This window comes from Calypte anna, chromosome 4B (assembly GCF_003957555.1).
Source record: "Calypte anna isolate BGI_N300 chromosome 4B, bCalAnn1_v1.p, whole genome shotgun sequence".
Classification (NCBI taxonomy): domain Eukaryota; kingdom Metazoa; phylum Chordata; class Aves; order Apodiformes; family Trochilidae; genus Calypte; species Calypte anna.
Window position 1 is genome coordinate 18,271,202 of NC_044249.1, and position 16,551 is coordinate 18,287,752.

Sequence of the window (16,551 nt, forward strand, 5' to 3'; positions counted from 1 at the left end):
AATTAACATGAAAAACACCATCTTCATTACTATCTTCAGCACAGTTAAGGGCTGATCAGGAATTCTGGAAACCAAAAATCATACAGACATGACACACAGGTGGAACTTCTAAAAATACTGCAAAACTTTCTGCATGCTCCTCCCTCCAGTTTCCTTGGACTGAGGTGACTTCAAAAAAACCCAAGAAATTACTCTCAATTTCTGCAGTCACTCGTAAAACAGTTGTCTTACAAATACAGACTGAGAGAGTTGGGAGGACCTCACAGTGGTCCTCCAGTACCTGACAGAAGGTCTACAAGAAAGCTGGGAAGAGAGTCTTTACAAGGGCAGGTAGCAACAGAATGAGGAGAAATGGTTTCAAACCAGATCAGGGTACATTCAGATGAGACATTAGGAAGAAGTTCTTTATTCTAAGGATGATGAAACACTGGAACAGGTTGCCCAGAGAGGTGGTGAAGGCCTCACCCTGGCAGACATCCAAGGTCTGGTTTGATGGGGCTCTGAGCAACCTGATCTAGTTAAAGATGTCTCTGCTTACTGCAGGGGAATTGGGCTGGATCACCTTTAAAGGTCCCTTTCAAGCCAACACATTCTGTGATTTTATTCTATGAAAGGATGGGGTGTCACTTTTTTAGAAGCCTTCACTAAACTCCAAAACAACTAAAAGGTTTTATTTCTTCTACATGCTGTGGCTGTTGCTGGAATAACAACAAGAGCTACAACGTGGCCAAGAAAAACTAGAAATGCCTGGAATTTGTACATCTTTACTTGCACCATGAAAACAGATTTCTCCATGTTGTTACTATGTGCCAGAGATTAAGTTGAAGATGATACAGTTCCACTTGATGCAGTCCTCAAGAAAGTCAACTTTAGAACAAACATTCAGCATTCAGACACTAAATACATTTCTAAAAAGCAAGCACATTGAAGTTAATCTAAGCAATACCAGAACTCCTTCCAGTCTAGAGTACTCTACAAAAGAAACCACCAACCAACCAACCAAGAGGATCTTTTAAAAGCTCAAATTCTCAACCATACCTTTGCAGGTATCCAGAACGGCTGGTTTTGACAGCTGTATCCACAAGACCTTCTCTGCCAGCCATGCAGTGAAAGAAGAATTCCTAAACATAAGCACAATCCCATCAACACTCTGCTGAGAAGCACACCAGGACTGGCAATTTATGCTCTCTCAAAAGCTACGTAAGAAAGTGGGGGTGAACGCAGCTGATTTCTTTATTATCACAGACACTGTATTAAAATACCAAGATTTAAATACAGCAGCATTAAACTTACAGAAGGTTTGATCCCAGTGAGAAACCTGCCAGTCACAAATCCTCCTGAACTAGGGGAAAAATCATAAGGCTGGAAACATGGCAGTGATTTGCCAGATGCCATCAGTGGGGGTCTTCGACCTTCCAACTCAATCTGGCCCAGCAAACAAGAAATCTAAATGTAGACAGAAAAAAAATTAAGTATCAGTTTTCCAACATAATTTTTGCTCACATAAGGTCAATGCTTTTTCTTGAAAAACATGGTAAATAATGTAAATTTTCATTAAATGTTCTTTAACTACATGTTGTTCATTAAATGTCCTTGCTACTGATGGTCAGAAAAGGCATTTAGTTCTCATCTGGTCTTTTTATGTTACCCCAGCTTCCTGGCTCACCATCAACATGTCCATACTCAATCTATATATTTAATACAAAGAAATATGAAACTAAGAATATCCTACTTTATAGGCCCCTATACCCTCACCACCTCTCAGCAGTGTCCTAAAAACAGAACAAAAAAACCCAAATCAAAACCCTCTCTTCTCTTGAACTTTAGTCATTCTCTCTCACCGAGATAAATCCTGGATGGCCTTTTCCTACAGTGTTTATTGCCTGATGTCTGCATTGCAGAGGGCAAAATGAAAAAGCATCCTTTCCACCTCTACCAAAATCAAAGTAACATTTAGTTGTTCCTATTCAGTAGTGGAAGAAAGAAACAGGGGTCAGTCTCCAGCAATGGCCAGGAAAAGCTCTCATTCTCCTTCCATGGGTTTGTTTGTATGATCTGCAGCATTCCTGCTGTTTTCTCTAAACCCTGCTGTAGTGGAACCAGTGCAAAACCAGAAGGTTATAATGGAAATGGATTTTCCTCCATCATCCACAGAGGTCTTTATTACACCCTCCTAAAACTTTTTCCATGCCAAAGGCCTCCATTCCCAAGGTCCAGAATAAAAATCTTGCTTTGGTATTAAATATCCACACAAGAGCTTCTCAATAGTTAACTTTCTGGGACAGATCACATCACCACATGTAGCTGCCATTACCTGCATTGTATTGACAGTAGATCCTTTGGCTCCTGACTGTACCATCAGCTGCAAATTGTTCTCTGGAAAGCTCCTGTGGAGACCAAGGGGCATGCAAACCTAAAGAGTTGGGGTGAAGGGAATAAAACCAAACCATTATTAATAAAAGAATAAGTCAAAGCAATTAAAGGCTTTAAAAACATGAAACCACAACTAACCACATTCCTAATTTTTTAAAAGCATCTTGAGTATTAAGCCATCCTTTCATTAGGGGTGGAGAAGGTTGAGGAGCATTGGGAAGGCTGTATGTGAAGCCTCATGCTGGGGACAGATGGAAAGCTTAAGCCTCCAGAACAGTCAGGCAGCCCTCATCAACATTAAATTAACTTAATAAGTAAGTCTCCAAATAAGATTAGTATATACAGATGCCTCAGTGCCAACCTTGTTAATTTCATTGCTGTAATTGTTTACTTCCTCCTTGAATTTCATATCAACCATGTTAAAGTCCCTCTGGTCTTTGCAGAGATGGGCATCCTGCCATTTCCCTTGGACCTCCTCACATGATGCTGTTTCTGGCAAATTAAGAGCAGCTCTAACAGCCTGAAAGTAGAACATGAGGGTTTTTAGGTTTTAAGCAGACATGATTAACCAGGGCAGGACTTTTAAAAAAATTTAACTGGGGGGGTTGTGCATGTGGCAATTCTGCAAGACAGACTCACTTCAATACCACTCCGTCTTGACTTTTCAATGATTTTCTTTCTTTTGTGGTCTGCTTCAGGTTTAACCAGAATATCTTCAATCCCTGTTAAAAAAGAGACAGACCACATAGTGATCTAAACTGTAAAGGAACTGAGGAAGGAACCACATTTGGTGTCAGGGAATTTAAGAGTGAGGAGAAGTCAGTCACCATTAAAGATGTTTCTTGGCTCACAGCAGTCTGGTGGTTCCTCCCTACTGCTATTTATGTAACTCTAAGTGACCACACTGTGACTTCAGAAAAAAAACAATTTAAACCCTCCTGCTGCTGTTTCATTAGTATAAAAATATCCTGCAAAGCTCTACAAGGTAATTTGAAAAATTTCAACTATTGCAAGAAGAGGGTACAGTGAGGATCAAATTTTTTTCTCCTGCCAAGTGCACTTTTGTGTAATGAAAGCTGTAATGAAAGTCAAACATTTATCAAAAGGTTTACAAGACAATGAGATATGCAAGACTTGACCCAGAATTCCTCAACAGTCTCCCATCTTGCTTTATCAGGTGTGCTGGTTTCTGAGCAGCAGTTCTTCTTCAGAGAAGTAAAAATAAGATGGGCTCAAAAAAGGTTTTGGTTTAAACGTTTCATCACGAGACATTTAGACTGTATATTAGGCAGGACAGAAGAGAGATCTTGAGATACTCAAGACCACACTTTCTTTTTATGCTTAGAAAGCAAGCTATGCACCAGCAGAAAAACAACCAGCAAAACAAAAACTAAAAAACCAAAAACAAACCACCAAACAAAAACCCACTAAAAAAAGAAAAATAAAGTTCCCAAATAGTTATCCCACTCAAAGACAAGTCTTGCAAAGCTTTATTTACAGAGATTCTAGCATGTATCATGCACAAAAAATGTCTGTTTTATATCTCAGGAGGTGCTGCACTACCACCCCAGCCAGTTAGTCCTTACTTACCCATTGTAAATCCCCTGTAGAGCTGCAGGTAGGCAGTAAAGAGGCGTCCCAGACACGTTAGCACTTTCCCACTAGTTCTACCCCCATAGATCTCATAGCAACAGTGGACCAGGCCATAGGCAGAGCTGCCAAAGTGAGCTTTGTCCAAGACTCCACAGAGTAATTCCCCATTTCTAATAATAACCTGAAAAACAAAACATGGCTGATCAGGAAATTTTGATCTCATTATGATCTCCACAGGTTTTTTTATATAATCCACATGAAAATGAGTTTAAGTTTAAAAAGGCCACATATTGGTGAACAGTTAAATATGCTTAGACTATACATATTTCCAGAATTTATAATAGAAAAAAACTTCATTCCTTAACACCATCTGTATTTTTCCTACCTATAAAGTCAAACTATGAAGACACATGTTCTAACAAACACAGATGGAATCTGTATCAGTCCAAATTACAAGAGAGATTTACTGACCCCTCTCTGACAAGAGAGATTTACTTGGCCTGTCCCTCTAATCACCACCTTCTGGCAGTAACTGTTGCTCAGTATCTGTTTCTAACTTTGTTATCCCCATGCTTCCCTTTCCATTCCTCTTCTCTACACACGTTATTACAACACATCCCAGCCCAGCTTCCAGAGTTGCTGCCCCAGCATACCTGAGATTCACACATTAAATCAAGATTTAGAGACCTCTTTGCAGGTCCCTTTACCCAGGCTCTTCCACCAATCTTAGCTTTCCCAGTCAAATTCAGTGGGCTGTGGTTTTCTGGAATGATGTTTATTAGCAATGTGGAGACAACCTATAAGGAAGCAGGAAGAGGGGAAGAAACTATTTATTTCCCAGATTCCCTTCTCATGGTAAAGAGTTTGGCATGGAGGAGAAAAGCAACATCCTATGTGTAATTTTTTCCACAGACAGCAATGCTTTAAAAGTTCCAAAATCTAAAGTTTATAAAACTAGAATATCCTTTTGCTACTTGAGCCATTGAAACATCATTGAGGCACACAATTATTCAGAAATATATGTCACCAGAGACTTTTTTTCAATAATTAGAGCCAAATATATATATTAAAATGGAAAAAACAAAAACTTGTTTGTTGGGTTTTACAGGAAAAACTGGCAGAGAATTAATTTCCCCTCTGCTCTGGGACATAATACTTGAATTGAATGTTGAACTCTTTTAAAGAACAGCAGAAAATGCAGCATCCACTTGGGTTTCCCAGGTATTAACAACAATCTAATGATGATCTCAACCTAACAGTAAAAAAACCAGAGTATTTACCTACAGCCTTCAAGTTCAGAGACTTAAAAGGAATGACAGTGCACTGTCAGCAAGAAACTCTTTATTGTGATCAACAAATTCCTCCTCTTCTCCCATGCCTGTAAACTGCATCAGTATACTTCTACCTCCAATGAAAGATTACTCTTATAGCTCCAATAATACACAGCAAGATCTACATGGTGTAGATTTTACCAGCAGCACTGGTTTTACCATCAGCATTCTGTTTACTTTGGGACCACCAGCATTCTTTAGCCCAATAAATTAAAAACTACCTGCTTTCCTGTCCATAATTGCTGTGGTTTCATAATGGCAGGAGGAAAGACTTTAATTCTTCCATTTTTGTCTGTTAGTCCTCTGTAAACAAGCTCCATATATTGCTCCCTAGTGAAAAAGCAGCCCCGGATTGTCATGCTGACTCCAGAAATCATGTGATCCTGGATCAAGCCAGGAAGTGGCTTCCCATCCTAAAAAGATAATAAACAAGCAAGGGTTGGGGAGAACAGTCATGTGCTAGCAGCTCCCAAAATTATTCCAGATGGACAAAAGAAGTCATTTATAAAGAACTCATCATCACAGAACAACTCTCTACTAAATCTCTTCAGGATATGGACATTAAAAGGAACAAGGCTGCCTGGATGTGCTGGGCCTTCTTTCAATGCAAACATTCACAAGTGGAGACAGAACAGAAACTAGGAATAAATTTCAAAAATAAACAAATAAAAATCATTAATCTCATTTAACATGAGACAAAACAAACCAAAAATCAAAGTGATTTAATGTAGGAACAAATTTATCTGAGACTCTTACTGACCTTTGGAACCAGATACTGCTCATCAGTAAAGGCCAAGGTGTAGGCTTCAGCTCTCCCCAGCTCACTCTGGGGAAAATGGGCATTCATTTCATCCCCATCAAAATCAGCATTGTAAGCCTTGCAGTTGGCATAGTGAAGCCTCAGCACCTTTTCTCCAGGCAGGATTCGTGCCCGGTGAGCTTGGATGGAGGGTCTGTGAAGAGTGGGCTGGCGGTTCAGTAACAGCACATCTCCATTTTTGATATGTCGACACACCTGCAAGGGAATTGCTGCCCATAAGGCATTTCCATGCATGCTTCTGAAAAGACTGAACCTCAAAATATACCCACACCCAAACCATTTTCTTTCTAGTGTTAATGTTCTGCACAAATCTTTCTAAGGGAATGCAGATGACTTGCCCCTCAGCATCCTCTGCTCTCCACTAAACCACACTCTGAAGGTGCATAACCTCCTACAAACCACAGGGAACAAGCCGACACTGTGCATGCCACACTCCCTCTCCTCTCCTCTCCTCCTCTCCCCTCCTCCTCCTCCTCTCCTCTCCCTCTCCCTCTTCTCCTCTCCTCCTCTCCCTCTCCTCTCCCTCTCCTTCTCTCCTCTCCTCTCCTCTCCACCTCTTCTCCTCTCCCTCTCCCTCTTCTCCTCTCCTCCTCTCCCTCTCCTCTCCTTCTCCCTCTCCTCTCCCTCTCCTTCTCTCCCTCCCCTCTCCCCCTCTCCCCCTCTTCTCCTCTCCCTCTCCACCTCTTCTCCTCTCCTCCTCTCCCTCTCCTCTCCTTCTCCCTCTCCTCTTCTCCTCTCCCACTCCTCTCCCTCTCCACCTCTTCTCTTCTCCCTCTCTACCTCTTCTCTTCTCCCTCTCTACCTCTCCTCTCCTTCTCCCTCTCCCTCTCCTCTCCTTCTCCCTCTCCCTCTCCTCTCCTCCTCTCCCTCTCCTCTCCTCCTCTCCCTCTCCTCTCCTCCTCCCTCTCCCTCTCCCTCTCCTCTCCTCACACTAAAAGTAAAATTCAGGGATAAAGAAATGGCTTGTAGAATTTGAAAAGGTATCATGCTTTTTTCTTGGACTTCCCCAACCTTTTCTCAGCCACCTGCTAAAAGACAAGATAATCCTTCTCTGGGAGCCTTTGTGAGCAGGCCCAATGGAATCACTAGAAAGAACAGCAGTATTATTATTTAAAAACAAACAAACACACTCCACAGGTGTAGGAGGGCCCCCACAAGCCCTGTGTCATACTCACAATCTTCAGTCCTGACTGGGGTGCCCCTGAAGAGGGAGTGAGGAGCTGCTTGGCTATGGCTTCCCTCTGGGTCAGGCTGGTTGCACTCAACACTGTCCGAGATCCATCTTCATTAATGACCATGGAAGCCCCAGGGTGGACCTTTGGGCCATTGATGACAGCCTGCCTCAGCTCTTTGACATTCCAGGGAGTCACTGGCTGAGGGTAAGTCAGTTTGGTAGCAAATACCTAGGCAGGAGGGAAAAGAGGTGAAAAATAACAAGTTTTTCACCTTTGCCTTAAAACAGTACTAAGACTCTGAGAAAAGAGCATCAAAGGTAAACTCACACAATATAAACTTAAATTCCTTGAAGATCTTGGATGAATATCCTCCTCAGTCTATCAAATAAATACATTTCTATTCCAAAATCCTCTGCTGTAAGAGTATAAATTATACAATTTTTACAATTTTCTACTACAGCAGAAAAGGAAACTAAATTGGCAATTAAAAAAATGAAAGCATTACTTCAGGTTCTATTAACAAACCAAGAATTACAGAGAAACAGCACATTATCAGCAGGTCCACCATCTGCAGATCAGCAATAAGAAGAGGTGATACAATGAAAAGCTCAATTTCAAGCTTGGTGTAATCTCTAATTAAAAATCATTAAAGATGAATGAAGTTGGTGAAGTTATTATGGCTGTTTCAAGATACACTGTACAAAGACCACAGGAGAAACAGGATCTACTTATAAAGTTTGCATCACTTTGCAATCCCAGGAAGCAAGTACAGCTTTTCCTTTTTTTTTTCTTTTTAAATCCTCTTTCTCAGATGTGGTGTTCAGCATAACAGCAAGAATTTCCTGCTCTTCAATGCTCTTTCTTTATTAACACACAGTGGTAACATGTGTGACACACTGGAAAACTCCAGATGAGTCAAAAGATCTCTACATTTTAAAGCTGCTACACTTGCTGGAAGTGCTACAGAGTAGTTCAGACCCCCAAAATAAACACTCTTCTTTATTCTTACCATAGGAATGCCAATCTCATTGGTACCAATGTACATATCAGGGCAAATGACTGACCGAGCAGCAAAATCCACCCGCTTCCCCATCATGTGCTTGCGGAACAGTCCTTCCTTCTTCTCTAGAAGCTTGGAACACACACATTAAGTTAATGATTAAAATCTGAAAGCATGAAACATTAGAAAGATTCTCCAGGCAATAACAGTGAGGTGAGAATCATGAAAACACCTGCATGCTAACCACAAACATTTCACTTAGCTCTGAGCCCATCGATTTATCTTAACTGTCTGGGACACACCAAGTCCAGAGTCTCCAAGATCCTGCCTGCTACTCACCTGACGAATACCAGGGTATTTGTCTGTCATTAATTTATCCAGGTCACTGTCAAATACAATGTTGACGTGGCTCTGAAGGCGAATCCAAGCATTGTAGAGCTTATCAGCAAGGGTCTGGCCTGGCATCATTGTCAGGATGGACCTGTCCAGATCTTCATTATTCTCTCCCGTCTCCTACAGGAACAGAAATAAGAAACTTGGACTTAACAAAAAAAAAACCTCCTGTAACTAGGATGAAGTTATAGGATTAAACAGCAAATTATAGTATATATAGTATATATATTATAGTATTAAACAGCAAATAAACAGTATTAAATAGAAAATAAAACATTAGCCACTATTTTACACCTCGTTGAAGATGCTATTTAAGAAAAACAAAACCAAAAGCAAACAAAAAAACCCCACCAAAACCAACCAAACAAAAAGACACAAAAAGAAAGCAAACAAAAACCAACTAACCAAAAAACCACAAACCAACACAAAAAAACCCTAAATCAACAAATAAAGAAAGCCAAACATGTGTGGGATTTTAAAAGATGACTGCTAATCAATCATTTCCTGGTAATCTCCAGTCATCTCTCCAAATTAGATGTTACTGGTTAGTCAGTCTGTGCTATGAATCACTACGGTTGCAGAAACTCTTGTACTTAGATAAAAATAATGTAAATCCAAGAGTTTTTATTACCTACATCACTTTGTTTCCACAGCCTAGAAGATGGTACACCATTCACATTCAACATGCATTAATGGTACACATTTTAAGAACATATCTCCACCTGGTGGCTATATTCTGAATAACTAAAACTGTTTTGCACTTAAACTGTAAATCAAGTTCATCTGAAACCACATCCAGTATCAAAAAGATTCAATAATACAATTCATGATGATCTCTGAGGTCCCAGCCAATTCTATGATTCTATGAAAAGGGACATGGTAAAACATTATTATTTACCACTACATGTGCACTTGCAAGTAGCAAACAAGCATTGTTACTAAACCATGTTATTTGTGAATTTTCTGGTTCTACTTAGACATCAATGGCCAAAACCATCCACAATCACCATGGCTTAGAAGATGAAGTGACTTTTTCCTCTCTGTCATTTTTCAGTCAGTGAGATGCTGGAAGTTTTATTGTGAACTCTTTGTGCTGTACATAGAATCACAGAATTGACTGGGTTGGAAGGGACCTCAGAGATCATCAAGTCCAACCCTTGATCCACTACTGCTGCAGTTCCCAGCCCATGGCACTGAGTGCCACATCCAGGCTCCTTTTAAATATCTCCAGACACGGAGAATCCACTACTTCCCTGGGCAGCCCATTCCAATGCCTGATCACCCTCTCCGTAAAGAAATTCTTTCTAATATCCAACCTAAACCTCCCCTGGCACAACTTGAGACCCTGCCCTCTTGTCTTGTTGAAAGTCGTCTGGCAAAAGAGCCCAACCCCCCCCTGGCTCCAACCTCCTTTCAGGTAGTTGTAGAGAGCGATGAGGTCTCCCCTGAGCCTCCTCTTCTCCAGGCTGAACACCCCCAGCTCCCTCAGCCTCTCCCCATAGGGTCTGTGCTCGAGTCCTTTCACCAGCCTGGTTGCCCTCCTTTGGACCTGCTCCAGGACCTCGATATCCTTCCTGAACAAGGGGCCCAGAACTGGACACAGGACTCAAGCTGTGGCCTCACCAGAGCTGAGTACAGGGGCAGAATCACTTCCCTGGACCTGCTGGCCACGCTGTTCCTGATACAGGCCAGGATGCCATTGGCCTTCTTGGCTACCTGGGCACACTGTTGGCTCATTTCACATATTTCATTCTCCAGCACTTTGCCTCTCACATGCAGTAATCTTATACAAAACCATTACTAAAGGAGCCTGAGTAAAATTTTTTTTCCCTTTGCACTATGTTGGTGAGCAGAAAGAGGCACAAGGGGAAAAAGAAACACTAAACCATGGAGAACATCTCCCACAGCAAATATTCCAGGCAAAAATCTCTTACTGGAACAATTCAAGTGGTAGCACACCTGACCTCAACCCTCATATCCAAAAAGCAAAGAATAAGATAACCAGTAATTCTTACTGTTTGGATTCCTTCCTCTGTAAATTTTATTGGCTGACATTGTTCCTTTGCCATGATAACCAAGAGCTTCCTTATCATTTTGGCATCTTTCATGACAGACTGCAGGTTCACAGTCTGACCATTTGTGAACAGTCGGTCTCCAACACGATTTACAGGACGATACCTACAGCAGATCAAAATTACTTTAGAAAACTAAAGCCACCATAAATTAGCACAATAAACCTCAGAGATTCTAAGCTAAATCTTTGATGCATGAAAAATAATACCTAAAAACTAAGAGTATTTTAAAAAACCACCTATTATACTGGTACAGTAATAAAAGAGGAATGATTCCCTAGTGAAAAATTCTACCAGCAGTACAGTTAGAATATTATATAATTTAAAGTATTAATACTAAAATAGATTTATTTCATAAATAGTATTTCAATCCTTTAACAAACTCTTTTGAAATTGTAACAAAACTTACAAGTTACTGGTGTGATTTTTAAAATTAATTTTTTTAACACTCCACTGACAGTTCAGCAGATCAGGGTCTGTACTGCTGGTGTTTATGTCTCCTAATCATGGAAAAAACATGTGCTAAACCCTGTGATTTCAACAAAAGTTTTTTGGGGGAGATTTTACCTTGAAGGTGGAACCACCAGAAGATCTAGAAAGAACGTGTCTGGACTGAATCCTGAATTCTCATCTGGATCCATCCCAGGGAAGAGATAACGCAAAAAGAAGCCTAAAAAGATACAATAACACAAATAAATTTTGTTAATTATTTGGGAATCCAACCCCCCAGATGAATTTGGTTAGTTAAAGAAGAATCTGCTAAGTGAAATAGTAGCATGCTTGCTTGAAATAAAACCATTGAAGTATACTGTAGAAGGAATTGCCATTGTTCTTCACAGTTTTTAAAGAAAAAAATTAACAGAAATATAGTGTAGCAAAAGAAAATAGCAAAACAACAAGAACAGTTTCTAGCTACAAGCTGTGACTGGTAACTGAAACTGCTCTGGCTTCTCCTGGCAGCTTCAGAGTGATCCAGTGTACAGGTAACTCAGAAGAGGAGATTGCTAAATACTTCCTCAGTTTTTAACCAGGATAACTGTGGAAAATAGTTGATGCAGTACAATGTGAACATAAAATTCTCTCTACCACTGCCATTTGTGGGGAGCCCCTATATCAGACTAGGTGATCAAACTGTTTATTTTTTTAATCCAGTTCTCTGCATTCACTAGCTACAAGCCTTCCTGTCACAAAATCTGTCTTGCATCCTGGAACCCTTAAAGTAAAAGGCAAAGATTTGGCAAGGAGTTCCCACAGCAACATTTGCAGACTTTGACCACTAAGTTATACAGAAAATAAAGTAACTTTGATCTTCACAACCACTACCTTCATTCTTCCACAAAGCCAGAATGTATTCCTTGGCAGTCATCGGGGTCAGGTACCCTCTCTTCCCTAACTGGCTTTCATCAATACCTGAAAAACAATAAATAAATAAAAATATATCACAAGAGGTTACTTTTAAAGTTGGTTTTGCTTACAATGAACGCTTCCAGCTCAGGGAAGGAGTGGAAATACATACAAAATACATTCACATTAAAACATCATTAAGGCCTGTCCTTTGGGGATATGAAATTAACTAAAGAGCCTTCCTAGGATGGAAAATAAAAGCCTTTTCTGTGACTAAGGGATCTCCATATAAGTAACTGAAACAAACCTCAACTTTAACATCTGAAGTGTACACTTTATTTGATTAATGGTGAGCTGAAACCCTTCCTCAAATGATCTCATCCACTGACCAAACCACAAATTAAGAGTCAACCTGCAGCTGGGGAACACTGAAGTGTTATGCAAGTATTGCCACTGAGATCAAGGTTCTCATAAAACACCCAACTGGATGAGACAAATAGTGACAGTCAGCAATCCACCTATTATTTAATGAAGCCAGGAAAGTGTCACCTATTTTGTTCTCTATCTTAACCCCTTTAAGAGGAAATTCTCCCTCAAGAGTTAAGATTACCTGACCTTCTCTCTGGAGTAAGGTTGGTCATCTTCCTCCTAGTCCCTCTATTTTAAAAATCTAGCAGAACATTATCTACCCACCAAAAGTTAAGTGTCCTGCAGCCACATTACAGTTGACACAGATTATGCTTTTGTACTTCTCTTCCTGACATACAGACACTCAAAGCTGCCAAAGCATAGGAGGGTCTCCAATAAAGACAGTTAATGCAACTGGGTACTCCTCTACTGCTGAGTTTACTGATTTAATTTATTTGTTTGTTTGTTTTTATACATGAGTCATATGTCCTAATTCACCGGAGGAGTCTGTGCACCTTAAATACAGGAAAATAAGTGCCAACATATTTGAATAGAAGATAAATACTTTACCTGTTGGCTCATTCAGAATTCCTCCCTCTCCTGCCTTATGGTACATTGTAGAAGGGTAGGTTATTGTCAGCTTGCTGTTATGCTCTTTTCGTACAAGTGATCTCCTAGATCTGAAAGGAAAAAACAAAACAAGACAGGAAAAGCAGACAAAAGTTAATACAAGTGTTCACAACATTTAACTTCACACCACTTATTTACTTCCTCATGTAGTTAAAACTTACTTGCAGTTTGGGCATTTCTTTGAGCTCATGTGTGATTTCCAGAACTGTGATATCAGTTTATTTCTACACTCACGCACATTTTTTACCTGACAGAGGAAAAAAAAAAACCAAAGACAAAACCTTAAAAATAATTTAAAACATTTGATATGAAGAATTTATTAAATGCTACACGATTAATGTTAATTTCCAACATGAACATGAGAACCAATGCACAGGCTCTCTTGCAGAGATTTAATTGATGCCTTGATCTCCAGTTATCTTCCATCATTCTCCCATATTTACTGGCAAGGTGTAACCCCCAATGCTCATCACTCTCCTTTTAAAATACATTTCATAGTCTTTACTTTTCAAATCAGTACTGAATTTTAAATCTTTTCTCTAATGATGATGTAAGTAGGTAGAAGATGGGTTAAAATAACTTCTTTTGACTGCTCATGAATGTGTGACTTACATACATACACTGTGCTTAAGGTTAGCTTTGAAACAAGTAATTAAGGAAACCTGGATGATAAACAAATCTGTTGTAATATGTTAGGTATCTAAATATTTTCTTCACTACACATCTTCCTTTAAGTAACAAGGTACATTAAACTGCATTTAAACAGAAAAAAGAACTCTACTACATAAGTCTTGCTAAAAATTTCACTGTAATTCCGCAAATTTGCTGGATGTAAGAACTCTCAAATACATCCTGCACTTCGAAAGAGCTGGAGCATCAGTCAGAGAAGTAAAATGCTTGTAAGTTATGTGCTGACATCAGTATCAGATTATTCTTATATAGCCCTGTAACTCTACTAACTACACCATCAAAACATTTCCCTACACAAAGTGAACTTTTCAGAAACCTAGTTCAGAAACTAACATTTTCCTGTTAGTTACAACTATTAGGAAACAAAATCTTTTTAAGTTTAATGTCAGGTATTTTACCAAGAAAGCCCTCTACATATAACATAGTTCAGTACTCCAGGGTAAAATCTAGAGTCTACAGTCAAAGACTTTGGTCTCCACGTTACTATTTTAAGAGGACAAAACCCGAGATCTCCCAGAAGCACTGATTATACTCACATTTGAACACTGATCTCTTATTTGATGACTTTGTAAAATTTCCTGAACATGGTGATTTAACTCTTCTTCGATTTCTGAACCTGTTGCGTCTGCACATTGCTCTAAAAACTAAGAGAAACAGAAAAATTTGGGATAGCTGCAGATTTACAAGGCTTTCAGCTCAAAAAAGCAAGGAGAAATTGATGTACTTGCCCTGTTCAGGATGACTTCAAGATCATGGACAGCATGAAGCAACCCTTTCTCCAGAACCTTCAGCTGACTTAGCAGTAAGTGAACCACAGCTCGAGTACATGTCAGCATGTGACAGTTTAAACAAGAACCTCGAATCAGAAGGTATAATTTCTGAAAAGAAAAGGGGGTAAACTTAAACCCTGGTAAACTTACTAGCTTGCACAGTAAGCAGGTACATAGATTTGTCTGAACTTAAAAAAAAAAAAAAGAAATTACAACTAATTGTTAAATTTAATCATAAAGAATTGGACTGAAAAAAAGATTTTTTTTCAACATTTTTTCAATTATTTCATTTTTTTTTCACACAAACTCATATGCAAAGCATGACCTGTAGAAAACCTGCAGGCCATCCAAAGAACAGTCAGAGGAAAAGCCTGCCACCTACAGCACATTTGATCATATAGTTCAGTGAACAACATTTCCCCTCTTGTCTGTCAGTACTGTGTAAAACAATAGTTTCAAAGTGTAAAGTTTACAAAACTCAAGGTAATCTATTTATATTGAATTACCATAACACAACAAACTTCTTCTACATTTGCTGTTATTACACCTAAACTTAGAAATAAAACAGATCTTAGCACATTTGGTATTTTCATGGACCACAAATGAGGTGACATCTTGAGCTCCACCACACATTTCACTAGCAAGAGAATAATGAAGCATACATACATCAAAAAACAGAGGGTTGTAGACAGTCAGAGGCAGTTCTATATGGCCAAAATGACCAGGGCAGTTCCTGAAGTTCTGTGTGCAAGTTGCACACACTTCTCTGGAGTCTGGAGGTCCCAAAGCCAAGTCATAGAGTCCATTAACAGCTGGATTGCCCACATTATCCAGATACTGAGGATTTGTTATGGTTTTTACACTTAGTTTCCTAAGTTGATAGAAGAGAACAAAAAATTAGCTTTAGGAACCAGCCACATGATTGTACATGATTGGATGGTACAACAAGCATTGACATTTAGTACCAATTATTTTTTTTATTGATGAAAATATCTTTTTCAGGGCAATTTCTGCATCCAGTGGGAATTTCTGTATCACTGATTTCGTTGTCTAAGTACAATAATTCATACTAGAAATATTTCTTCTATATTTTTCACTAAGAAACCAAGCAATTTTTGTCTGCGTGTCCCCTCAAGTGGGAAAAGTATTAAAACTGCCCAGATGATGACAGCTACAGGTCCCTGACTATACTAACATCCCCCCCTACACTAAAGACATGGTGACAGCACTCTCAAACTGCAGGAGATGACCTGCTGGAAAAAGCCACCCAGAAACCCCCTGCAACAAAGATCTGAGGGTCACACTACTTATGCTGAGACTAAAATATTTGGCAGCACATGGAAATGGGAGATTCTCCCCCAGACCCCATTGCCAGCAAGGGGCTCTCCTGAGGGGTCTGGGGCCGCCTCCTGTCCCCTCACAGACCCTTTCCCACAGCCCCCTCATGGACTCCCTCTCCTCTCCCCAGCCCCACAGCCCTTTCCCACATCTCCACGACCGCCAGTGGCCCCAGTGCATCTGAGATTCCCACACGAAACCCATCAAACCCCCCAACTCTCGACAAACGGGGACGGGGGACGGACTCAGTTGCCGCCAACCCCGCCACCCCGGGCCCCGGCGCAGCAGGACTACATGTCCCAGCGGGCCGCGCGCCTCCAGCCCGCAGAAAGCTTACAGTCCTGACGCAAGGCACGCCGGGAGTTGTAGTCCTCAACAGCACCCACAAGGTGAGGGAAGCGCCCCTACCTGATCTCCTCAGCCGTGTACATCCCGAAGGAGACCCCAACCAGCCGCCGCCACGGCACCACTTTCGGCGGCCTCATGGCGAACTAGAGATCCTTCCCTCCTCTGCCGCTTCCCTCCGCTCAGCACCCGCAAGCGCTGCGCCACGGGCCCGGAACACGCGGTGGCAGCAAGGAGAGGCAGGGGGGGCCGGGCGCTACCACTGATGG

At 40.5% G+C, this 16,551-nt stretch overlaps 1 protein-coding gene across 2 annotated transcripts in view; it reads right to left on the minus strand.

Moving 5' to 3' along the window:
- The window catches only part of POLR1A (RNA polymerase I subunit A), a 32,288-nt gene extending 15,757 nt beyond the window's left edge, over positions 1-16,531 (minus strand). Inside the window, exons 1-21 of one of the 2 annotated variants that reach the window (XM_030450441.1) lie at positions 16,346-16,531; positions 15,266-15,470; positions 14,558-14,707; positions 14,366-14,473; positions 13,301-13,386; positions 13,080-13,189; positions 12,081-12,167; positions 11,325-11,427; positions 10,701-10,863; positions 8,632-8,805; positions 8,302-8,424; positions 7,293-7,520; positions 6,058-6,312; positions 5,519-5,710; positions 4,620-4,763; positions 3,964-4,147; positions 3,013-3,095; positions 2,735-2,893; positions 2,315-2,413; positions 1,294-1,446; positions 1,039-1,121 (exon numbers count right to left, since the gene is read on the minus strand). In XM_030450441.1, coding sequence (XP_030306301.1) covers positions 1,039-1,121; positions 1,294-1,446; positions 2,315-2,413; positions 2,735-2,893; positions 3,013-3,095; positions 3,964-4,147; positions 4,620-4,763; positions 5,519-5,710; positions 6,058-6,312; positions 7,293-7,520; positions 8,302-8,424; positions 8,632-8,805; positions 10,701-10,863; positions 11,325-11,427; positions 12,081-12,167; positions 13,080-13,189; positions 13,301-13,386; positions 14,366-14,473; positions 14,558-14,707; positions 15,266-15,470; positions 16,346-16,422 — 2,966 coding nt within the window. In that variant the 5' untranslated portion in view covers positions 16,423-16,531. The remainder of the gene's footprint in view (positions 1-1,038; positions 1,122-1,293; positions 1,447-2,314; positions 2,414-2,734; positions 2,894-3,012; positions 3,096-3,963; positions 4,148-4,619; positions 4,764-5,518; positions 5,711-6,057; positions 6,313-7,292; positions 7,521-8,301; positions 8,425-8,631; positions 8,806-10,700; positions 10,864-11,324; positions 11,428-12,080; positions 12,168-13,079; positions 13,190-13,300; positions 13,387-14,365; positions 14,474-14,557; positions 14,708-15,265; positions 15,471-16,345) is intronic. The other variant, XM_030450443.1, reaches the window with a different exon arrangement.
- Between the last annotated feature and the right edge of the window lie 20 nt (positions 16,532-16,551).